Raw genomic sequence first — 26077 nt, 5'->3', positions numbered from 1 at the left:
TTGAAAAATGCAACAAACGGCAGAGATTTCTTGAGTTCAAGGTCGTAGTCTGGTGATTTCTGCTGTTCAACTGTGGACCAGGTGATGAACATGACACTGAATATCATAAACAAATGAAGAGCACATGTTTCCTAAAGTGACAAACGCTGAAAGAGAAGAAACTCCAGGCACACAGAGAGAGAGACAGACAGACAGACAGACAGACAGAGAGTAAATATCTGAGGCAGAGCTGCTGTTGTTTAACTGGTGCTGGAGGAAACAGTCGTTCACAGCGTTCAACGCGACACTGATGGATGAGACGAGCACTCAAAGCTGAAGACGAGGCCACGAGACGCAGCAGAGGACGCCCGTGATACAGGACGTCTCATTAACACTGACACGCACACGCACACACACACACACACACACACGCACACACACACACACACAGACATAGATACAGACCCACAGACACACACACACACACACACACACACTTCCAGACCGTTCTTATGTATATGAGCATTTATTTATTTGAATGTACTTACAGCTGAACGTTATTTTGTCCTATAAACCTGTATTTTCCATTGTTCCATTTATTTTAAATCTTAATTATTACCATTAATCTTGTACTTTTATTCCCCCGGTCCATGACCATTTATCACCTTTGCTACCATCCTATTGTGAAGCCAATAAAGGAGGATCTTATCTTAAATAATCAATAATACAGGGAGCTCCAGGTTTCTTTTCTTTTTCCTTCTGGCTTTGTTGATAAACCCATAATTCATAATCTAGGTGAGATTATTCTCAGTTGGCAGCAAATGAAGATAATTCTACTTGATTTTCTATCATTACTGATTTCCATTTTGCCAGAATAAGACGTTTATATTCACATGAGGAGCCGGGTTTTTACAGGAGCCCACAAAGGACAAACTAGACATACTATTACACACACTGCACCTTTAAATGCCAACGTTTGACACTTTTATGACATCACTACTCTGTGGTCTTTTCACTTGTGAAGCACTTTGTGAGTGTGTGTTGAGGAGTGAGATGTAAATAAAGATGTTATCGTTATGATTCCGTGTTCATGTGTAGCTTCAGGTGTTAGAACAACACTGAGTGAACAGATGGAAGGAACATTGTTTCACGTGTTTCATGGCTGCTGTGTTTTTTTTATTTATTTATTTATTTTTTAAACCAATCACGTTCTGGTTTGTTATAAATGTCGCCGTCGCTCGCTCGCTCACTCGTCTGTTTCACGCACAGACGCACGTGTGCGCCCGGCGGCGGCCCGAGAACACGGGGGGAGATACAAGAGAAGAGAGAGGGGCGCGACATCAGGGCTTTTCAAGGCAAACTCATGGAAGAGTGGACTGCTCAAATACAGCCACAGGAGACACACACACACACACACACACACACACACACATACACAAACCCTATTAGACCAGGTGACTGCCTTGGAGCCAGGTGGCTGAGCACTAGCCTCTCTCTCACCCTTTTCACTCTTTGCAGAACCTGCCCCAAGACACACACACACACACACACACACACACCCACAGTTTGTGTCATGGTAATTCATCTTTACACACACACACACACACACACACACACTGTCAAAAGAGAGTTGTTGCCCCCTGGCCTGATTCAAACTGTCCTCGTCTGTCCGTCCCTCGCCTTCAGGTTAGTTGCTATTTGGCAGAACACACACACACACACACACACACACAGTGTGTAATCTCAGACCTGTGTCTTTAAATGATTTAAATAAGTTAAAATGAGTGATTTTAAAGTGCGTCATGAAATCAACGACATCGATGTCCACGTCCCTCGTTGTCTCAGTCAGTCCATGGATGGACGGATCAGCTGTTTGCTCCATGACTGTCAGAGAACACTGATCACAGTCTGTCAAAGGTGGAAATGATGAGGTTTCAGAGTTGATGTGTTAAACTTTCACACATTCACCGGAAACACCAAGCACAAGTCATCCAGAGGTCACTTTCAAAACCCTCCTCACACACACTCACTCACACACACACACACACACACACTCACTCACTCACACACACACACACACACACACACACACACACACACACTCACTCACTCACAAATACACTTTTTTAGTGGGCGAGTTGTCAGAGAGTGATTTGGAAAAACTGCTGAGGCAAACTAATAAAAATGTAAAAAATAAGACACCGTGTGACCGTTTCTCACACCATCTTCTCTCTCTCTCTCTCTTCTCCTCCTCCTCCTCCTCCTCCTCTTTCCTGCTCTCTGTGGGGATGATCTGCACACAGCCAGAACAAACACACCAGCAGATATACATGTGTGTGTGTGCGAGGACGAGGGACAAAGAGCAGAGTTTGCTCAGAGGGAGGGGCCGTGTGGAGGAAAGATGTTTGAGTTCCTGCTTCATCGACCAGGACGAAAAAAGAGAAAGACAGACACTGATGGAAGGAGGAGGAGGAGGAGGAAGACGACTAATGTTCACCCACAGGCAACACACACACACACAGGGTAAAGTATCTCCTGGTGTCTCTGTGACCAAGAAGTCCACAGGGAAGAGTTTGAGACGAGAGGTTAAAGAGCAGGATGTAATGTTCTCTCTGACACTGTGTGTGTGTGTGTGTGTGTGTGTGTGTTCACAGGTGCTTCTCTAACTACTAGAACAACCACGACAGCCACCTCAGTGTGACCACACTACCACAAATACATCCTGTCTCACACACACACAGACAGACACACACACACACAGGTTTGTGCAGCTCCTCTTCTCAGGACTCTGCATTGACTTCCATTCATTTGCTCAGACAGACTAAACTAAAATAACCTTAATCATAAGCATTAAAACATTAAAATCATTAAAACTCAAATCGTCGCCCTAAAGTTACAACCACTGAGGTTCTGCCTCATTAGGTCCAGGTTTTGGTCTCTATAAGGACAACAGGTCCTGACAAGGTCGGTGTTAATGACAGAAAGAGAGGCGACAAACACACACACAGGTGTCAAATGGACGGCACACCAGAGGGTCCAATATTACATTTCAAATGTTGGTTAGTAGATAGTGTGTGTGTGTCTGTGTGTGTCTGTGTGTGTGTGTGTGTGTGTGTGTGTGTGTGTGTGTGTGTGTGTGTGTGTGTGAACGCTAAACTCAGGCATAAAATTGTTGGAATTCCACATATTTTTCTCAAGACATTCGAGGTTGTTCATCATTTGCTTTTTGTAAAAAAAAGAGATATTTCATTAAACGTGAAACAAGCGGAGAAAACCGGGAGTTCTTGTTATTTAAAGGTTATTATTATCCTATTATTTTATCAGTATGTGGCCGAGAACTAAAGTTTGAATAAGTTGAACCTAATTCTAACCGTAAAACTGAGTCTTAACAGTGGAAAAGTTGCGAGTGTCTTAAATACATTTAAATACACTCAATCTTCTAGGAACAGCTACAAAACTGTCGTATTGGAATTCTTTAAAGTATTTTTCAATGACTTGGAGGCAGAATCATCTCTGTTTTATGACTTGTATTGAAAATATATCTGAGTTTATAGAGCACTGTACAAAATATACATATTCTATTGTTTTAACACCATATGTGAGTGTGTTGTCCCCCTGTCCTGACCAGGAAGACAAAGTTCCTTTACAAACAACAACAGAAACATTTCACAATTGTCTTTGGCCCCTTGTTAGTTAGTTATTTATTCTCTCTCTCTCTCTCTCTCTCTCTCTCTCTCTGTGTGGAAAAAGGGTGGATGAAGAAGGCTGGTGTGATTTTGTCCATTATGCCCTTCCAGGACTTTTACTGATATAAAGTCCTTTAAGTTCTTTCCAAAACCAAACAGAACCTCTGACCTTCCAACCATCACAAATCACAAGTATAGTCAACTAAAATCTAATCTGATCACTGAGTTTTATTCCTGGTTAAATCAATAAACTCCTCTCAGCAGGTGGTTTATCACATGTGCTTAAACGTGGCCGCCGCCCACCTGCCCGCCCACCTGCCCACCCGTCACTCACTCATCCTCCACTTCCTCGCTCTAACAGGGAAAACACCAGCGAGGGACTCGTACGGCTCGCTCATGTGAGGAGGTCAAAGGTCACACACGAGCAGGAACCAATTCGAGGGGAGATGAAAGGAAAAAGTCGATTGTTTCATCAGTGCAGACTGTGCACACACACACGCACACACACACACACACACGCACGCACACACACGCACACGCACGCACACACACACACACACGCGCGCACACACACACCTGGCGGCGCTAACATCGCACCAACTCCAGAGTTTCCCTGTGAACGCGTTGGAGTGAGGAAATGTAATTCACCAGTGACCCTCGTGTAATTGCAGAAGGTCGAGGCTTTACACTCGCTGACTTCACCTCGCGCTCCACTGGACAAACACTCGCAAGAAGAAGGAGTGAAAATAAAAGAAGAAGAAAAAACTCAATATGAAGAGAGACGGTTCTAATCCACACGGAAACATGGAAACATGAAAACATGAAAACCAAGAATAAAAGCAGGGTTTGTCCTGTTGACGCCTTAGGGGGCGGAAACGATCAGTGTTTCTCAAACCAATATTCATCAATGTTAATGATGTCTTTGTTTTACGGAGCAAAGAAGCCCCAAAAAACTCACATTTAAAGGGCTGTTTCAGCTGTTTCTGGTCAACTGAAGAGTAAACTTAACAAATCAACAGTTACCATGCTGCTGTGTTTGTTCTATTACAGAGTTGGATTCAATTTGACCCGCTTTTTTTATACCTTTTAACCCCACACAGTGACGAGCAGTGTAGGGCTTTTATTGTCACTTTGAAGTTAAAGTTTTAACAATTATTTTCAATCCCAACGTCCCCTGGTTGTCGTGGGAATGAGACGTGTATCTCAGATCCACCGTCTGACGATGAAATAACACATTTATCTCTGGAATGAGTAAAGTGAAGTGGAGCTTTAAGAAGCTGAACAATACCTCAGAGATTGTGTTTACGTTTTTTATTCGTTTCAAAATAAATAATGTTGAACTCTATATTATCATACAACAACCCTTGGTTTGAATGATTTCTTCAGATCGGCTTCAGTATGTGTGATAGAAACAAAAGGACGATTAGGTTTGTACATTTGTACAAAGACTTTTAAGACAGCAAAACAAAACGCTCTTATTTTGAAATCCCGGGATATTCAGCGGAGTCAAAGAAAACATGTTTAGTCATGTGATTTTCAGACTCTCACGGACCGTCAGCGCTGACAGAACTGTGTTATTACTCTTCGCAGACAGACGGCAACACGGGGAGGTCAAAGGTCAGAAGCTCAGACCGGTCCCATCGGACCAAACGGGGAGCGCTGGCCGCTCCGAGCATCGAGCAGGAAGCTCAGCGTGTGTGTTTCCATTGAACATGACGTCAGCAGGACAACTGCCTCACACACACACACACACGTTGTCAGCGTGTGAAAAGGAGAGCAGCATCAGCATCAGCAGAGCAGCATCAGCAGCAGCAGCATCAGCAGAGCAGCAGCAGCATCAGCAGCAGCGTGAGGGACGAGCAGACACACAGCTCATTTAACTGATTTCACTCTGCACTCAACGGCTACGAGAAATGTGTTTGTTTGTTTTGGGGTTTTTTTTGGAGAGAAACTATGAATTATTTTGTGTAGAATCCATTTTGACTCTGCGCTGCACTTGACTCCAGAGTCAGGAGTTGTGATCCGACTTCAAAGCAGGCAGCAGGAAATAGCTAATAATCAGCTTTGGATGAAGCGGTGGTGGACACGGCTGCCGGGGTAATTCTGCAGCTCAGAGCGTTTCAGAAACAAACGGCTCTTCAGGGGATTTTTCCTGCAGCTTTAGCGGAAATATTCAGTAAAAACGAGCATCTACGAGAGAAATCATCTCAAATCAGTCGTTAAAAAAATGTCTGAGTGTAAGAGGAAAACGTGGAACAAATGTTGGCAACGGTCTGGTTTAAAGCGTGGTTCAGTGTTGTTTTCCTTGAAAAGAAAACAACACTGGTGTAAACAATGAACAATATCTTTTACAATATTACATTAAATCAACATTGAACTGTATATTAACTTCTTTAGTGGTTTAATTAGTTGTTAGATTTCAGATTTTGTCTGTTATATTTATACCTATCATAACCATGTCTTTATATTATTGCAAACTATGAAAAAAAAACTATCAAATTATATTAAAATAATTATCAATTACCAAAGTATTTGACAATTAATTTAGTTGCAGCCCTTTTGCTGGGAGCAAACCATGTCCAAAATAAAATAAACATTTTTTAAATTTTCTGACATTTTTTGGACCAAACAAGTATTTGTTAAAATAATCCACAGATGAATTTACTGTAAAATAATGGAGACTGTATTTCCACATCATATCTGGTGTTAAACGGCAGTTCCACAGCTCTATATTTAAGTTACACTGCCTGTGCATCATTACACTTTCTTTAATTCAGCTTCTCTATCCGTATTTTCATTAAGAACTAATTATCTGAACGTAAAAAAGGGGCATTAACTGGGCTGAAACTTAATCTGTTGATGATTTTCTCTTATCAGCGTCTCTCAAACGCGGAAATGATGATGTTCTCAAATGTCTTGTTTTTGTCCACAAACACAAAATAACTCAGTTTGAATGATTTCTTGGTTTTTGGAGCAAAGAAAGCAGAAAATATTCACATTTAAGATTTTTTTTTTAAATAAAACACTCAAACCAATGAATTGATGATTAAAACAATTAATTTAGTAATCGATAAAAAAAAACACAAACTCCACCCATCCATCCTCACATGATTCTAAGTGCAGGGAAAGATAACCAATGGGGCCTTCCAAATGCATCAGCACCAAAAAGCCATTGAATCACTGCTCTGCCCTCCTCCCTCCTCCCTTCTTCCTCCCACCCTACCTCCCTCTACTTCCCGTCCTCCTCCAACCTTCGTGCCAAACATCATTTCATGTCTCTGGAGAGCAGGAAACATTTAATAAAACTTCTCTAATGGAGTTGGGCGGTGGCAGAGAGCCGTGTGGCCTCGCTCACGCTGCTGCTGCTGCTGCTGCTGCTGCTGCTGCTGCTGCTGCTGATCTCACGGACCCCACATCATGAAAGGCTTTTATTCTTGTGTTTTCAGGGCTTTAATGTAAGCAAGAAAAAGAAAAAAGACACAAACCATTGTCCCATTGTGTCTTTTTTCCACATTCTTGGCTTCAGGCCCAGATGTTTGGCAAAAATGAATTTTCATGGACACGGTTTGGTCATTTATTCACTGGCAGGTAAAATAAACAAAGCTTCTCAAGCAGCGACTTTCTCTGCTTCCACATTAGAACATATGAAAGTGGAAGAGGTGTGTGTGTGTGTGTGTGGATATCATCAGTTTTAAACTGAATAACAAAAGAAGGAGGGAGGAGGAAAACAGGGGAGCCAGTGCATCATTTAATCTACTTTATTCTCACTTCCTCGCCGCTTTATAACGTTTTTTACCCGGAAGACAAACAGATCGAATAAAAGAGCGCTTTTATAACCGAGTATTTATTTAAATACATGCCGGCATAAAACACAGTGAACAGCATCAGTGAGCACCTAAAACTTTATTACTCACATGTGCTGCGGATTCATAAAATGATTTTATGAGGCCGGGTTAAATCAGAGGTTTAACTTAAACGCTAGATTTTTATTCAATATTTAAAATCCATGCCAGCTTCAGTCTATAATATCACGTCTTTATCTCACTGTGAGACAGACTTTTATAAAAAAACCCTACTGTACGATACCAGCTGATAATCACACCGGTGTCCACACATGATGCTGTCAGCACTGAATACGAACACAAAACACCTGAACCATAAAATATTTAGATGCCAACATTCAACAATGTTTCTGGTTCTTAATTTATCCTCAATTGAGCACAAGGAGACGCGGGGGACCTCAACAGTTTGGAGGACGGCTCGTGAAGACATCGCCGTGCGTCTCCTGCTGCTCCCTCTGCCCCCTGAGACTGCATTTCCTCCTCTAAAGCAGCCATTAATCAAAAGCCGCAGAGTTCACACTTCACACAGAGGAAAGGTCACGGCGAGCATGTTCGTTTAAAACTTTAAACAAGTTCCTCACGTCGCCAATTTTCTCCTTTCTCCTCCTCCTTCAGCTCTTCATGGCTTTCACGTGGTTTTCCACATCACTTCTCTCTCAGGAGTATTATCAGGTGTGTGCAGCTGTGACCCGTCACATTCTTATTGCTGGATGCTGGTAGGAGCGGAGTTTCACCCCCCGCTGATCTCTCTGTGTTTAACTCTGAGAGCTTAATGTTGAACATACACAGAGGAGACTCGCGCTCGACCTTGTAAAAACCGCGCTCGTCTAAAAGCCTGATCCCCCAGCGGCTGCATTCTGAAGGGAAATGTAAGGTTAGGACCTATCGCTGTGATGTACTGTAAAGACCACACACACACACACACACACACACACACACACACACACACACACACACACACACACACACACACACACACACACACACACACACACACACACACACACACACACACACACACACACACACACACACACACACACACACACACACACACACACACACACACACACACACACACACACACACACACACACACACACACACACACACACACACACACACACACACGGCAGAGGCAGGCTGAGCTCTTCAAAGAAAAACAAACACTTTATTTCTGATGCACCACAGCAGGTACATGAACTCTGACTGTTTCTCTGCAAAAATGCAAATAAATATAAAAATTCAACATCTCAAGGTGTTATTAACTCATGGATGTTTCTCCCGATACGTTGTCGTGATTATTAGGGACTTAAAATTCACTTTCCAGGAGAGAGAGGTGATGTTTTTGTTGTTGTTGATTGGGCTGACTGGAAAAACAGCCAAGGCTGCAACTTATGATGAGCATTTAATCTAGACGCGGTGATTATTAGTCTGAGAACGCTGAAAAACACTGACTGTGGTCATAACACAACATATTTACATCTAAGCAGCTAAAGACTGTCTCTAAAGCCTGTTAAAAACATCAGAGATAAATAACACAAACACCACAATTAATATCTATGGAAAACGATGGATTTGTGACTCCATGATAAAAGGTCTGTCAGTGTGAACACATGAATCGTATTCGTGAGTGTATGTGACCTTTGCTTAAAACGCCAGCGTGACCTTGGCCGCCAAAAATCAAGGTTAGTGAAGAATCAAGAATGTCGCTTTCAGAGAAACGAGAAGGGAGAAGAAGAAGAAATCACCTGGTTCATTTTCCTTAAATACACAAACCTTCAAGGACGTGAAAAAGCCCCGGGGAGACGTCTCTTAGAGCGGGTTATTATTAGAACGTGGCGACTGTGAGAGAACGCAGTGAAACGACGGTAACAGAACAAACCTTCATTGTCCTTCTTTTATCTCATTTAATCCTTTAACTCATCTTTAACTCATCTTTAACACATTTAACGACAGAAATGCAAACTTAATAAGGAGATTCTCAGACGTGGTTTTGTAGGAAACAGATGGCCCAGTGTGAACACTTTCCCACGGGGTCAGAAAATCATGACAAACTCTGATCGCAGACATTTTTTAATAGACATTTAGCAGGAAAAAAGCCAGTGTGTGGAGTTTCTCATTTTAAATGTCTATAACTGTTGACACTGGCTTTCAAATCTATTATCAGTATTTGTATTGTTTGTTTTCTGCTCAAGCATCACTGAAATGTTCCAGAAATGTTCCAGAGAAGCCGTATGTGTCCTCAAATGTCATTCCAGCACTTCATATACATATTTTGGGGGAAATTGTGCACACAGCAGGCTCCACAGACAGTTTCCTGCTGCAGTCGTCACCTGTAAACGCATTATCATGGCTGTCTGCAGCCGTTTTCACAGCTCGTCTATAAAATGTGCACAAATGGGTTGAAAAATAACAACAATAATTGATAATAGTGCTGTTAAAGCGCCAGCTTGATAGATTCCTGTCTGCTATTAACCTTCAATTCATGTGACAGTCCTCATTTAGAGTTGAAGTCATGATACTTTAACGCTTAAAAATTCAAACTCTGGTAATAGCCTAAAATAATTAATATACATTCAGTGATTCATTTTGCAGATTTCTTCTTTTTTGAATGGCGTAATAACAATTATGGTCTGTTTCTCCCATTTGTGTTTTATGTCTGCAGTGTTTTGAATAAAAACTAATGAACAACAGAATATCAAATGCAGGAAAAAAAACTTTTGAATGAAATAACTATGTTTCAGAGCATTTGGCCACACTTTCTGACAATTTGTACATTTGAATTTACACAATCAGAAGTCAGAAAACGTCCACAACCAACAATCAGCCTCTCTGAAGTGACTTAGCAGCCCTATTCACGACAGTGTTTACGTTTTCAACGTTTAAATGTGCATTAAAGCTCCCAGGACTGGTGACGCTCCAGTCACACGACACACACACACACAGTCTTATCACTTATCACACACACCCGACAAATCAAAGGTCACGCGCTCACATCTCCCACTCTCTCCGTCACATTTGCTGCCTCCGTCTCACACATTCACACGTTCATCTCACAAACACACAGAAGAAGAAAAATAAATCACAGTTTCTTCTTTCCTCACACTCTCACCACAAACAGCCATCATCTTCATCATCATGATGCTGATGATGCTGCTGATGCTGCTGCTGCTGCCTCTGTTCCTCTCCACCGGCAGCTTATTACATGTGGTTAAACCCTAACAACCAGCAGTCTGGGTCTCCTCGCCACAACTGAGCAGCAGCAGCAGCAACAACAGCAGCAGCAGCAGCAGCAACAGCGGCAGCGGCAGCGGCAGCAGCGCCACCTCTCTGTGGCACCTCTCACGTTTACTGTGAGAATTCTGCAGTAAAAATATCATCAATTCCAGCCATTAGTCTACACCATTAAAACATGATTGGCCATTTTGGCGGTGGTTAGCAGAATTAGTTAGTTTGTGCATTTCTGTGATTTCAGCTTCTGAAATGTGAATAATCTGGATTTCTTTGATCCTCAGTGACGGTAAAGTGAGTGCGTCTGGTTGTGGAGATTTGAGGATGTCGTCCTTTGCAGGGTGTGGGAATGACGGGTCATTTTATCAACCAAAAAAATGAATCAAACACTTGAAACAAATCAGCCCTAAACACATTATCTTTGATAATGAAAACAATCATGGTTAGTTGCAGCTGTTTTCATGGTCAGTCTATAAAATGTACACAACTGGGCAACAAAGTAGTGATAATAGTGCTGTTAAAGCACCAGATCAATAGATAATATCAGTCAGTTTAAGAGCTAATGTTAACAGACCGATTCCCGGCTGCGATAAAGGGGGAGGAGCACTTTAACACTTTGACTTTCACCTCAATTAACGTGACAAGTGTCTGCTTTGGAGTGCAGAAACAACGGTAACACAATAAAGCGGTGATGCTTTAACGATTCCCACGGGGGACTGACTCTGTCCTGCTCCGCTGCACAGGGGTCAGAGGTCAGCCACAGCTGCCGCTCCAGATCGGTTTCAGCGGATTCATTTCGCAGACATTAACCCGGGTGGATCTCGGGAGGATCCAGCCCATTTTTCACCAGACGACAAAGCTACGCAACGAAACAGGACGACCCCCGCGACCTTCACACCTCCGCACCATGAGACAAAACATGTCCTACACACACATTAGACCATAAACAAGATGATTAAGACATTGGAGGTCAGCTGATTCACGACCGTAGCCAACCCCGTCTCTGTTAGAAGCTCCACCCCTCATGTAGAGACACACATCATAGCATGAGGAGCACAAATTATACATCAATGGCTGAATATGTGTGAATATGACATCATTTTTCCTAATGATTATAATAACAAAAACAACCGTTTAGTGGTAAATTATCTGCTGCAAGAAAACGAGGTGCTTTCAATAACCCTTAGAAATACATTCAAGGAAATGGGATCAGTGTTCATGTTTTAAAATGATTAAAACCAGTTTCTGTGAATTTTCAGCTTCTTGAATGTGAATTTTTTCACGTTTGTCTTTTTTTTTTACCCCCATTCAGCATTCGCTGATAACGAAATCACGGCCATTGTTCTTTTAAAAATCCATTATCAGTCGACTCCAGTCCACACCACACAAAAACCCCAATCAACGCAAACAGACATACGAGAAAACAACCTAAAAGGCCTCATTAAGTTGTAAAGACTCTTCAGCTGCCTGGATATGAAACACTTTACGCAACAGCAGGCTTTAAGAGAATGCACACACACACACACACACAAAGATGTTTCTCTGCGTCTGGTGAGAAATTATATTCACACAAAAAAAGAAAGAAAGAAGGGAGGGGAAAAGCTCTTAAAATCCACCTAACAGACTGTCTGGACTTAGACAGTTTCCACAGCAGTGGCCATGAAATCTCTGATACACGACTGTCAGCTGGCAGGCACGTCTACACACACACACACACACACACACACACACACACACAGAGCTGGGATTAATCCTAACTTTAGTTGGCAGTCATCAACGAGCTCATGTAGATTATTCGACCCAACATCAAAACATATTCTGAAGGGAATTAACTCACAGCCCTCAGAACGAGAACAAACGCCGCCTTTAAGAAACTGAATTTAGGTAAGACGACAGGAAATAGGGTGAGGAGGAAGAGGGAAAGTCAAGAGCCACCTTTTTTATTTAGATTTCAGCAGGTTAACGTCATTTTAGGGCTGCAACTAACTAACAAACGTTCAGCTTTAATGATTCCGTTGTTATACGGATCTGAAAATGGTGAGAATTATTCAAAAAAAAAAATGCGTGTAAATCCTTAATTGATTAATCACTGCAGCCCTAAACACATTTCCTTTAATTACAACTTTATTGATGTGTTTTGTATTTTAATTAAACATTTATTGCATTTCTTTCTTTAATCACGTTATTTTTTTAGGCAACTCTACCTCTGGTGTTTCCTCAGCTCCTTTATTGTCGTGGTTGTTTACACTGAGGTGTGTGAAAGAATCTGGGCGGTTGAATGGAATGTTTTTATTATTATTTTTCAGTCTTCAGGTGCAGCGTTCCCGCGCTCTTTTAAACACCCCGGGCACAAATGTCCTCAAAACAAGATTTAAAATAACCATGGAGACACTCTGAGCTCACGAAACCCGGGAAAGAGAAGTGGAACACGTATGCAGAAAACTCATAAAATATTGATTTATGTTTAAAATATTGATTTTCTTCGTTGGATGGATGGAAAAACTCACACGAAACCTCGTGTCTTGTCATGTCTGAATGTGCAGAGGACAGAAAAATAAAAATAAACAGGACTCAGAGTCACTCTGGCTCAAGTGTCCACCACAGAGTATAAATATCTATCCAACTAATCCATGACCTCACCGAGGGATTTCTCAAACACAGGGAGAGGCCGTCTCTTTCACGACAGCCGGGCAGCACGCCAAACGCATTCCCAGCATGCACTGAGGGCCTGTGTCACCAGTTACCAGTAAAACGTGTCCACACAGGCCACTCGTCTTTATTTTAAACCTTTATTCATCCACACGGAGTCGTCTGAGCGAGTCCGATACAAGCACGAGTACTTTTTCACTGCTCTGGGTTATGATCCATTTCATCATTTTGTCCACAAAACATAAAAAATTATTCTGAACAACAGAAACTGACACAAGCAAAATTTAAAATGTGCCTTTGTGTTAGAAATAACAGGTTTTTTGTTCTGATTTAAGTCACGCTGGGCATTTATAAAGCGGTCTTCCGTCACCGAGACTGTATTTTGTTGCACAATAACGTATTTGGGAGTCCCCGTCTCCATAGCAACCAATGTTGCTGAACCACAACAAACTGTATTCGCACTGTTGTCTCACGCTGACGTCCTCGCAGTAAAAGTGAATTCAAAATCTCTTCCTCTGCAGTTAGAGTGACACATTCCATCCAATCCTTCCACTAACAAATAAACAAATACATAAGAATTGCCCTTCATATCTCCAACAGCTGATATTATATTGAGTTGGTCACAGAGAAAGAGTTTGGTAAATCAAATTAAATGTGATTTTATGCGTGTTATTTAAACATATACTCGTAAATCTTAACTAAATGACAGGGAAAATTTGGCCAATTTGGCCAATTTGTTTTGGGGACCCATATAAAAATCTCTCATGAGCCATCTGTAGGTCCTGACCCAGTGTTTGGGAACCACTGGGTGACACACGACTAAAAGCGGTTTTATCTGTGCTTTAATCTGCACAATAACACTCAAACGCTATAATAACAGCTCAGCAGTGAGCGGGGTACTAAAGTTCACAGACACAAACTAAATCTAAACACAAACAAAGTCCAACAGAGACACAATTGAACTGGACCTGTGGACCAATGACACGCGTGTGGACGACGTCATTGAAAACCATTGTTTTACAAAGGTCGACGGACAACACTAATGACAAAGGTCCATTCAAACAAGAATCCGCTTATTATCCACATCACAACCAGCGTTCAGGGACCCGTCTCTGTGGTTGTTTACTTGCTCAAATACAGTTTTATATTAAAATACTGTTTTTGGTGCATTTCTGTCACAGCGTCACAGCGCCACATACAGGCTGGACATGTGTACTATGGCATCAAGTGTTGTTTCGGGTGATTCTGTGAGAATGAGAGGAAAAGGGAAAACGTTCCGATCCATATTCACAAAGTCCAGCACAGAACAGGAAGTAGCTGGATCCTCTTGTTAGCAGCTGTGTGATCTTGGATCAGGTATGCACTCTGTGCTCTGGCCCTCTGTGAGACTTCCCCGTCTATAATGTGCTCTTACACAGCCCGACAGGCACCCGCTCATTTTCTTTTCTCCTTTCTTGTCAACACTTGATTAATGGACGACACGTACTCGCTCTAATCTCACAGCTTTCATTCCTTAATTAGATTTTTGATCTTGATCGTTTTTCCCCCCCAGCATCTTTTCTGTCGTGGCTCCAGCAGTTCTCTCTGGCAACACATCAAACGCCGCGGCAACACAAGTCATCGATTTAAAATTGACTTGTACTGACTGGCAGGTTGGCAGTGAGCTAACGGAGCAGTGCCTCCTCCTCACTAACGTTTCCCACCAAACCCCTCCACCCCATCCTTCTCTTCACTCATTTGGAAAGACATGAAAGGCTTATTGACGGCAAACAGCCACAAATCGTTTGCAGGTATAAACAAAGCAGGTGTACCATGAAAAGATTTACAAAACAGCACCGAGCCCGGTCGCACCTGGACGCCCCGGCAGTAAAAACAAACACAACAACAAGACGGGAGGAAGCTGCCGCTGACTCACCCGTCCGCTCGATGTAGTCGACGCATTTCTCGATAAAGAGTGGGATGGGTCGATCCAGTGTCACCAGGTTCTGCAGAGGAACGCCAAAGTAGTTGCTCTCCCAGGTTCTCCTGGTCGGAGGGTACAGAGGCTTCGGGGGCTTCGAGGATCTCTGCTATAAAAAAAAAAAAAAAGAGAGAAAAGGTGGATACGAGAGAATGAAGAGAGGGAGATGAGATGATTATATAACCAGGAGTGACTGTGACAGGAAGTAGAGGAACCATGGACGCAAACCTATCCCAGGCAAGGAGCAACTGTGGCCACACCAGACAGAGATTTCCCCGACATCACATCGTCATTTCTCGCTCTTGTTTTAACTTTACTCGCTCGCTGTTCTGCACAGACTCACGTGAACAGTGGAGAGAGAGAGAGACACACAGCGGACAGTGTCCACAACACGGCTACTGATTACGACTCCATGTTTGTCCTGCGTAGGCCTCGTCTTACGTACATCGTACAAGCGACGCAGGGCCTGAAACAGCAGGTGGCGTCATAAACAAGGGAGACATTTACCTAAACATCAACTTCACTTCTTTCAAGTACAAAATCCAAGCACTTTCAATAACCCTTGTGTCCATTCAGGGTGATTTTCAAAGACTGAAAGGAGGAGAAGAAAGAAGTTGGAACAGTGAAATGCAGCATCGCAGGAGTAGAGAGGAGTAGAGAAAGTAAAGCAGATGTCCTGACAGAGGAGAGACCAAGTTGACGAAAAATAAAACTTTTAGAGAGAGAAAAGAGCACGAGGAGAGAGAGAGAGAGAGACGGGTGAAAATGATAAAAGACAAGAGGGAGAACAGAGGTGGGGGAGGAGGGAGGGCGATGAGGGGGCAGATCATATCAGGAGGAGGAGGAGATTTTGGGAATAGATCAGACAGGAAAGTTGGCGATGTAAGGGAGGAGCGAGGGGAACAAGCAGAGGGAGCCTCATGTGTGGGAAGACGACAAGAAAGGCGGCGGCGGCGACAAAACCGTTATTCATGAACGATGAGTAACGAGGTGCTGAGGTGGCGTTTGATTTCCCACACTCCTCCGCGCTTCAAAAGAGTTGTCATACCGACAGCGGTTGCGGGCGCTCCGGCTCGTCTAATTGGCCGGGAACCGCGACTTAAACACCTTCCATTTTGTACCTCGGGGCTCTCCGTTCGCTCTCCTCTCACTGATAATCACAGACACTTTCAATGTTCCCACAATGACCTGCATTCATTTAAGACCGCAGGCTGTTTCTCCACTGATTTACACACGATTATCTGATGCGTGCCAGTGTGTGTGTGTTGGCCTGCATCATTTTCTGCATGATTCTTTGTGTCCATTTAAAGGCGGCAAACACGTCTTAATGAAGAGCAGATGTCGCCGTCGCCTTAAACTGCAGCTCCACTTTGACACAACGTAAATACAGAAGAATCCATTTTGAGTAGAGAAGTGAATGAAAATGGAGGTGAGTTTTAAATTACACTTCACATTGTGCCGCAGTGGATTCCAACATGGACGGACCTGCAAGTGATTTGTGAGGAATTTGGTTCTCTGCTGGATGATTGCATTTAATGTATGGGTGTGTTTCACCGGGCGCTTCACGCCAACGCGGAGCTCTGTGTCATTCCTCTTTCAGTGTTTACGTTCGAGTCGAGAGCGCGCAGTATCAGAGTGGATAAATGTGGAATATTTATAGTTTTCCTTTTTACACGCGTTTGTGTGTGTGTGTGTGTGTGTGTGTGTGTGTGTGTTAAAGTTTGTTCAATGTTAAAGCTGCAGTAGGCGAGATTGCGCGAGTTTCATTGGCAGAACATTCAAATGTTGACAGTTTGGGATCTTTAGGGCTGCAACAACAACAACAACAATCTAACGGATTATTAAATTGATTTCTTTATTCATAATTTGAAGTTTTTCTGTTTTTTCAGCTTCTTAAAAAGGTGAATATTTTCTGGTTTTCGAGCGTAGGAAAATAATAGTTGCAGCCCTGTAATTTAGTGTACCATTTGTTATTTTTAAACCTTTATATATTTTATCAGATGGTGAGAGTAAAAACAAAGAAAATCGACTTCTAAATAACCATCAAAAAACCCACATTGTTTGACCTTTACATCTCTCCCACACAAACAATTTTTTAAAGTTTCTTTGCGGTGTTATTCTGAAAGTTTATTATGGGATTACTGATCCATAATGCCAGAAAAAATCCTGCCTACTGTACCTTTAATGGTATACTGCTTGTGTGTTATTTGCGATATCTGATCATGTTTTCTCTTAAAGGAGACTGTAAAGGCTCTGCTGATGCTCAGCAGCCTAAGATGAGCTTTTTAAAACAAAAGCATCTCATTCCAGATGCAGCCTGAAATCTTGGATTACACAGGCGGTCTTTAATGGCGCATCTTTAATAAAACTTTATTTCTTTCCTCCTGCCTGTGTGGCGTAAAAAAGCCGCGATCAATCAATTATCAAATGCTTTCTTTTCTCTCCAGAAACTGGCTCACATCAGTCAGCCTGTCTCCCTCTCACACAGTCTTCTGTTCTCCCTCATATTCCATGCAGTGAAGCTCCGTCTTTCAGTCACTCACAAGAATGAAAGCTTTGACTTACACTTTACTTTCAAACATTTCATAAAGTTCTTAAAAAGGACTCACCTTCTTTGGTTCCTTTGGTGTTTTGGGCGTCTTCTTCTTCTTCATCTTCTTGTCCTCCTGCTCAGGGTCGGAGGTGATGGCAGGGTTGTCTATGCCCCCCTTCCAGGGGTCAGCAGGTGAGAGCAGTGGGTCCTCCTCGCTGCCCCGGTGGGCTCTTCCCTTTTTCTTTTTCTGCGTGGCGGGACCAGACTCCTCCCCATCGCTGTCCGAGTGGAAGCGTCTCTGGTAGGCCTTTGTCCTGCTGAAGAGGATTTTAGAGCGATGTTTGTATTTTGACGGCCGCCTCCCGGCCTGAGACTTCCTGTCGTATCCGTTCTCCTCCTCTCCCACGCCGTGGAGACCGTGCAAGCCGCCGAAGGAGTTTCTGATTTTGACCAGGCGGCTGTGCGCGTCATCGGGCACGGCATATATGTCCTCATTGTGGAAGCCTCTGGACCTGAGCAGGGTGTCCACGGGGTCTGCATAGTTGTCCGACGGTTCCACGTCCTCCGCGTGCGTCGTCGGGCCGCGCACCATCCTGCGATTACTCCGCATGCCAGCCTCGATGGTTTTAAGTAAGTTGGGGTCCAACTTTTTTACATTGGGTTTAGGGAGAACCGGTTTGGGCCGGACAGGCGGAGGCACTTTGTGGTTGCGTTCATGGTCTCCCACGGGTGTGCTATGGACCGGATACTCGTTTCCCTCGAGGTCGATTCGGTACTTGGCGCGCTCGCTGGGTGTGGGGAGAAGCTGAACATCGTCACCTATCGGACTGTAAGGAGGCGGGGCTTCATTATCATCATCAGACTCTGGGTAGTAGGTGTTGTAGGCGGGGGAGTGGCTATGAGGCGAGGTGGGGAAGACATCTTCACTGGCGCCAGTGGTGCACTCTCGTGACGAGCTGTCAAACAGGAAGGAGCTCTCGATGCCCGGCTTCTTCTCCAGCACTTCGTTGAAGAAGGGAGTGAAAACCTCCGTCTGCCGGTGATACTGCGACAACGAGTACAGCGCCGTAAACTTGGCGGCGATCTCCGTGGCGATGTGCTCGCCCTCCGTCATCAGCTCCTTGATGGCATCGTTTTCAAAGAAGTCCGCCTGGCTGTCTGTGATCGCCACCATCTGGACGGGGATTACGTCCTGGACCTCGGCTAAAAACGCCCGCAGGGTCGCCATGGACGCCTTGCGCTTGGCAGAGTAGACCAGAATGTAGCCGTGCACCAGTTCATCTTTGCGAACACCGATGGCAGAGTGATAAGAAAGGACGGTGACCTGGATCCTCCTCCGGCTGTCGCCAATGATCTTGTCCAGTATGAGGGTGTTGCTCTGGCCCGGCTGTCCGGCGCTACAGCAGTGAGAGTCCAGGAAAGGCGAGAGGATGAGGTCGACACTGAAAGGATCCCAGCACATGGCACACATGACTATCCTGAGGTCAGTCTCGGACATGTCTTTGATGGAAGGCAGAGGAGCCAAGACGTCAAAATTATGCTTCAGCCCGTCCAGGACTGCTCGCAGACCCTGCTTCACTTGGAACTCTGTGAATTTACGTGGAAACGCCCCGGAGGGAATGTCCACAAAGGTGCACTGCAGCTTGTTTGCCAGCTGCTGCCCCTGGTGTCGAAGGATGGGGATGTTCTTGCAAACGCTGTCCCTCTGGTTTGCCAGGATGAGAATGAACGGCAGCGGCTGAGCAAATCGATCTCTCCGACTCTGCGCTATCTCCGCTCGGATCCTTCCTATGCAATCTCCTATACAGTTGAGAGACTCGATGGAGTTGAAGACGCAGAAGCAGCCGTGCGGCTTGAAGGTGGTGATCCACGTGTGGCTGAAGAGCAGAGTGGAGTTGACGTCCACGGGTAGAAGCTCCAGTTCATAAATTTTACCATCAAGCGTGTACTCGTCGTCTGTGGACTGAGCTCGGATCTCATTGGCTAGCTCCTGTGAGAGACCCTCCCTTCCCAGGAGGCAGAGGTTGATCTTATCGACGTTGGCACTGTTGTAGTAGAGATTAGAGCGTCCGTGGTCAAGCTGCACCAGCCTGTTTGCCAACACCTGCTCCACTTTCAGATCGACACAGTTCTGCCCACTCAGGCACGTTTCCTTAGTGGGATGGTAAACAAAGCCGATGTGTTTGAGGAGGAGTGACTCTCTATCTGGGGCAAGCTTCTGCAGCGCTCTGTATCTGGGCTCCTCGTTCAGCACACAGTGAATCTCGCTCATCTTGTCGCAGCTGGGGGTGGCGTTCAGATCCAAGTCGTAGAAAAGCTCGGCGTGCTCAAAAAGCATTTCCTGAAAATCCTCTTTAGCCCTTTCAACTATTTCCTGCTGATGTCTGCAGTAAACATCCCTCCTATCTGATTCTGTGATGTACTTGTAGGCCTCGTCCTCCATGACAAAGCACATGACTTCCTCCCAAGACTGCCCTGCACTGATAAAATGGACCCTGTCCAGCGTCTTCTTGAACCTCTCCTTCATCTCCACCCTCCTCTTCTCCGACAGCAGATGCTGGACGTGGCTGCGGTAAATCCTCTCGCCGTCAAACGTGTCGAGGAGGTCGAAGGGTATCCTGCGGTCGCTGTTGTCGACGTGGTCCGTCTCGTCCCAGGGCGTGTGCTCCAGAATCACAAACCAGTACTGGAAATCAGGCCGGTTCCGGATGACGCTCTGCGCCTCGGGCCAGGTGAGGTGTTCCACCTCGTCGAGGTTATTGAGGATGTTGTTGAGGGTTTTCGGCAGCGTCGTCAGGTACTCCTCCCTCCTCCTCCTAATGTGCTCCTGTTTCAGTTGTGCAATGTGCTTTGAGAATATGCTGCGTGCTTTCCTTGAGCCCTCCAGGGTGATGAACTCATCAAAGTCGGGTTGGCCCTTCATATTACTGACCACCGTTTTCCACGTTGTGTGGTAATCTCTTACTGTGTGCAACATCAATTTGTCAAATCTATCCGTTACTGAGGCAACAAGCTGCCGTTGGACTTTATAAGCCTCTAGATATGGCACAGTTTTTGGTTTCCCTCGCGCTTTATCCAGCTGCTGGATGAGAGTGTTGAAGCAGAGCTCCACGTTGATGTTGGAGCGCGACGACGTCTCGATGAGCGACAGGTTTTTCTTGCTGGCGACATAGTTCTGCAGGTCCCTAAGGTGCTGGTCCACGCACTCGTCACATTTGGTGGCGGCGACGACGATGGGTTTCTTCGACTTCACAATCTGAGAGTAGAGACTGTTCACGAACTTCATCTGGTCGTCAAACTTCCTATTGCAACCCTTGCTGACGTCGACGCAGAGCACAAAACTGTCAATGTTCAGCTTCCCGTCGGGCATCTGCTTCTGGTCAAAGTCCTGCTCCAGGCCCAGCTGGTCAGTGCAGATGTACATAAGCTTCTCTGCCGACTGCAGCTTCGCTGCTGCCGCACGTTTGGTGTACGGCTGCAGGTTTGTACTCCGGTGCGGGAGAAACGTCTGGTCGTCGATGAACTCCGTCTGCTCTATGATTTGGATTTTACAGTCCAACCCATCGTCCCCTCGATGGGGCACGTCCCCCCAGTAGAGGAAGTGGTCATTGTTGACCACGCGTCCACCAAAGTCTATTGTGCTCAGCACTGAGGTGTGCTCCGAGTAGTAGCTGTCCGCATCGGGGCGCACATACCGATTGCAGAGGCAGGACTTGCCCACGCCACAGTTCCCCTTATCTTTCTCGGTCCCCGAGAGACCGACCACGCTGACGGCAAATGTCGGGGGCCGCGCATCCTTGTTTTTGGCCATTATTTCCCCCCGCTCATCGCTAACTTGGTGACTTCCAGGAAAAAGAAAAAAAAAGATCAAGATATCATTCCAGTTGTGCTGGTCAGAGGTGCAGAGGCACGGTCATTCTGATTTTCCAGTAGCAGTAGCGAATTCCTCTCCGTCTCTCTCTCGTTACGCTGGGGTAGAGCAGCCGTCTTCTCCTTTCATCACCTGCCTGCAAGACACGGAATTCATAATTAGAGGAAAGATAGATATAGACAAAGCAAACAACAACATATTTGCACTGATTTGTCCTCAGAGTACCTCAAGTCTCCTTATCACAAATAATATAATTAGATTCTTGTTTCCCCTCAGGGACACCAGTGCACAAAAGTGATTGAAAACAACCAATCAGACGTGTTAATCTGGAGTTATCAGAGAGAATTAAGACAAAAGGAACATTATCACACTCGTGCAGGACAAAATAATCTCTACTTAATGTTTAAAAGCTTTTGAAATGCCTCACATGAAGGAATATTAATGTGCACAAATCCTGCAACACTTTCACCGTGGCTTTATAATGTAAAACTGATTTTACAAATTCCTTTGTGTGGAAAAAATGTGAAGGCTTAATTTGAGAAAAGAAAGGCCTTTTGATGAAATAAAAGCCAGAGTGTGACAGAACAACTTATATGAAAGAAAGGAAGCATAATTCAATCTGGGACCGCGGCACTGCAATGTCACTTTTTACCCTCGCAGAGAAAAAAAAGAGTGCTTTCAACCAATTTGTGCCGAGGCAGGATAAAAATGGCACGCAACTGCAGCCCCTTTGACAGCCACTGACCTAGAAATGATCTGCTCCGCAGCGAGAAGAAAATGGCGAAAATAAATGGGTTCACAGATTTGTAATCATCACCAGCACAAGCTCGCACTGCATGATTACGGCTAAATACACAACCCTGCCTTTCCCCCCCCCCCCCCCCCCCGTGATGTTTTTGACTTGATTAAACGTCTGGATTTCTGCTGGTGGCCTTTTCAAGACGAACAACCGGGTGAGATTTTAACGTTTGGCAGCTGACAGACGGAGCCAAAATGTCACAACTGCCTCCACGTAATTGACTGTGCAACCTTTGCTGTCGGCATTATCTGTAACTGTCACAGTCAAATACGCCTGAACCTTAGCATGACCCGAGTGGAGGCTGATAACAACATGATAAGCACGGAGAAGATTGCACTCGCTGTTGTGTTTTTACAGTGCGATGGCAATCGTCCACGACGCCTGCATGAGCTGGATCTGCTAACTGCAGCATGATGGCACGCCGAGCCTGAGAAAGTGCACTGCGGGAGGAATCCAGTCCACTCGCACTCACCAATGAGTTTCCCCCCGCCGCACTGTTTATACAAGTCAAGGTGATGATGTCACCGACTCAAGGTTTCTCCCCCCCTTCAAGTAATCTACAGCAATCTACAGAAACAAACATGAAACACTCAGGGGAAATTGAAGCGGATGAAAAAAAGAGAGGATACGTGAATGTTATTACACATTCTCACAAGTCAAAAAAAACGCTGTTCTAATGTGATTTTAACCAGTGAGAACGTGTGTAACTAGCGTTCAATTTGCCGTCAAACACGGCTGAAATGTGAGGCTGCAACGACTGCTCAATAAATAACAGATGACTAAATAAATCAGTGGCTTTTTTCAGCTTCTTAAATGTGAATATTTTCTGGTTTCTTTGCTCCATATGAATCATTTTTGCTTTATGGACAAAAACAAGACATTTGACAATGTCGTCATACGACCCAAAAATGTATTTATTAATGAATTTGAAAAAGATAGTCAACAGATCAATCAATAATGAAAATAATAGTATGCAGCAGCCGGGTTTTTTTCAGTGCGAGTGAAAGACATGCTCATTTCTTCTTCATTTTTGGCAGCGGTGCAAATTCATGCATCATTTCTGGCACAATACTGTGATGACATTAATTTTCCACCTCACAGCAAAGACATTTATAATAAGCAATCCTTACTTCTACAGTGTGGGACACTGCTCAATATATTTTACTTAATCTAATTTAGTGGCACCTTAAAATGGTTAATTCCCCAGTGTTTGAATGAGAGAGAGAGAGAGAAGACTCTCAAACATAAATACGCTCGCTTTCCTCTTGGTCTGACTGGTTTTGTTTCTGGCACACTGGGACAGAAAAACCACACTGGCACAGGGAACGGTGTTAATCGTCTATTCCGCGTCTTAACACAGATTCACAAATTCAGAGTGTAGCCACTGATTTCAGTGTGAAACAGGCTTTAGGAAACAAATACAACACTAAAAAGGAACCTGGACTGAGACATACACATGTGTACCAGGTTACATTTAAACTGATGCCAAATCCATAATCTGGATCAGATCTGGATTAAGTTTAGTCTGATAGCAGAGTGTGTGATCTTTGTTCAAATCCGATTAGTTCTTACAGAGATTTCTTTTTTTCAAAACAACAAGACAAAAAATTAAAAGGCAAGAATTCTAAGATGAAAGTCTCAGAAGTGTGGCTTTAATCACATTTCACATTCATGTTGTCATCAGTGGGTAGATTCTTACCAAAATAAAAGACCAAACATACAGATAAACCCATGACAACAGAATCTCCTTGGCGGCGGTAATAAAAGGTTTATTGTCAAACCTACTGTTTGTATAAGTGCTGTTTGTGTTCAGCTTTAGTGTCCTGTGAGCTTGAACACCTTATATCAGGAGCTTCATGCCCCTCAGACACACCCAGGACATGAGATGACGTCAGAGAACAAACAGAGCAGCAGGTCCTTCAGGTTTTCAAACCCAGCCTAAGCACGAGCCCCCACAGCAGCTCCTGTGACACACCTGACGACAGCAGTGTATCAGAGCTCATGAGCACACAGTTTGACTGTACATGAGCTCGATGAGCTCGTCACGCTCACGTGGTACAGCGCTGTAAAACTATTTTTACAGCTTTATGCAAATTCTGGTTTTATAACTCTGCATCAACTGCAAAAAAAAAAAAAAAAAACACGATGAACAAGAGTTAAAACAAGAAAGTGAGCAAATCCTCATAAACATGTGGAATCCTGACTTGGAGACCGACTAAAACCATCAATTACAAAAACCTGGAATCTATTAATTTCCCGCTGATGGAGTAACCAGCGGATTATTACAGGCCAACATTCCTCCCCTGACACCAAACCACTCTCCCCAAATCCCCCAACATCTGCTTTGCAACATTCACGGGGTCAATAATAATAATATAGAAGAAGAGATGAGACGCATGGAGGTAAACAGAACAGTGCTGTTAACTGTGTACAGTAAACACCTGCACGCTCCGTCTCACTGCTGCAAACCTTCAGAGCCCCCAACACCACGCTAACAGCTAAAAGTAGGCCCGTGCATCACGATTAGTCTATACACTGAGAGGCTGCGGGGAGGATTAAGGTATCACTTGGCAGGCTGGTTTTAGAGATGACTAAACGCTGTTAAGCCCTGAAACACGGCCGAACACAGAGCCGAGGCTGGAGAAGCTTTCAGAGCTGCAGCGGCTGCATTCACCAACAACAACAACAACAACAACAACAACAACAACTACTAATGTCTGTTTTTACAGTCAGAATCACAAAGTGAAGCTCCAGCAGAGAACAGCATCCATCCCAGATGAGAGCATGGATACAGGACTCCAGACATGATTGTTGTCATTTAAATTCACACGGTCATTTCAAGTTGTTTCAGTGAAACACGGAGTAAACTAGCTTTTCTGTTTTCATGGGTTCAGCTGTACATTTGTCCGTCTGTTAACAACTTCACGGATCAATGTGAATTATTTTGAGGGGTAGGTGATCCCTGAAGTATGTTCCTATTAAATTTGGGGAAGAATCTGCTCACTGATGACGTCACAAAAACTAAATCCCCCATTTCTTATTAATGGTCAAAACTGTGAGAAAAAGAAAAACATATCTATGGTCTGTGTACGCAGGATTACCGGATAACAGATAATAGATTTATTTAGCATGGGAGGTCCTAATTTCACATTTAAATTATCTGACATCGCAAAACAAATCTCATGATGGTAACGGTTATAAGCAGGTTAAGGTCTATGTGGTTTTTAAACCAGTGGTAACTATTTTGCCAGGACAGTGAACGCAACCCACAGGCTGGGTGTTCCTATTTTCCTCCACATCTACTGAAAATAAACCACCATGGTTGGATTGTGTAAATACTATCAGCGGTCACAGTTCAACAAGAGTTTATGAAGAGGAAGAAGTGGAAGTAATGGTCGTTAAAGGTGAGTCACAATGTGCTTATGATAATTCATAAGGTGTGTGTGTGTTCATTGGGCTGGTTAATAACATTCGTCCATTACTGTAATGATAATTAAGGCTAACAACTTCCTACACGACACAAG

At 44.1% G+C, this 26077-nt stretch overlaps 1 protein-coding gene across 2 annotated transcripts in view; it reads right to left on the bottom strand.

Moving 5' to 3' along the window:
* arhgap5 (Rho GTPase activating protein 5) overlaps window positions 1-26077 on the bottom strand; it is a 46615-nt gene that overhangs the window by 16560 nt on the left and 3978 nt on the right. Inside the window, exons 2-3 of one of the 2 annotated variants that reach the window (XM_058614777.1) lie at window positions 17960-21890; window positions 15306-15456 (exon numbers count right to left, since the gene is read on the bottom strand). In XM_058614777.1, the coding sequence (XP_058470760.1) occupies window positions 15306-15456; window positions 17960-21694 (3886 nt within the window). In that variant the 5' untranslated portion in view covers window positions 21695-21890. Of the gene's footprint in view, window positions 1-15305; window positions 15460-17959; window positions 21891-26077 lie in introns of both variants that reach the window. The other variant, XM_058614776.1, reaches the window with a different exon arrangement.

Source organism: Solea solea, chromosome 18 (genome assembly GCF_958295425.1).
Source record: "Solea solea chromosome 18, fSolSol10.1, whole genome shotgun sequence".
Classification (NCBI taxonomy): Eukaryota; Metazoa; Chordata; class Actinopteri; order Pleuronectiformes; family Soleidae; genus Solea; species Solea solea.
This window is presented reverse-complemented; position numbering and strand designations above follow the sequence as displayed.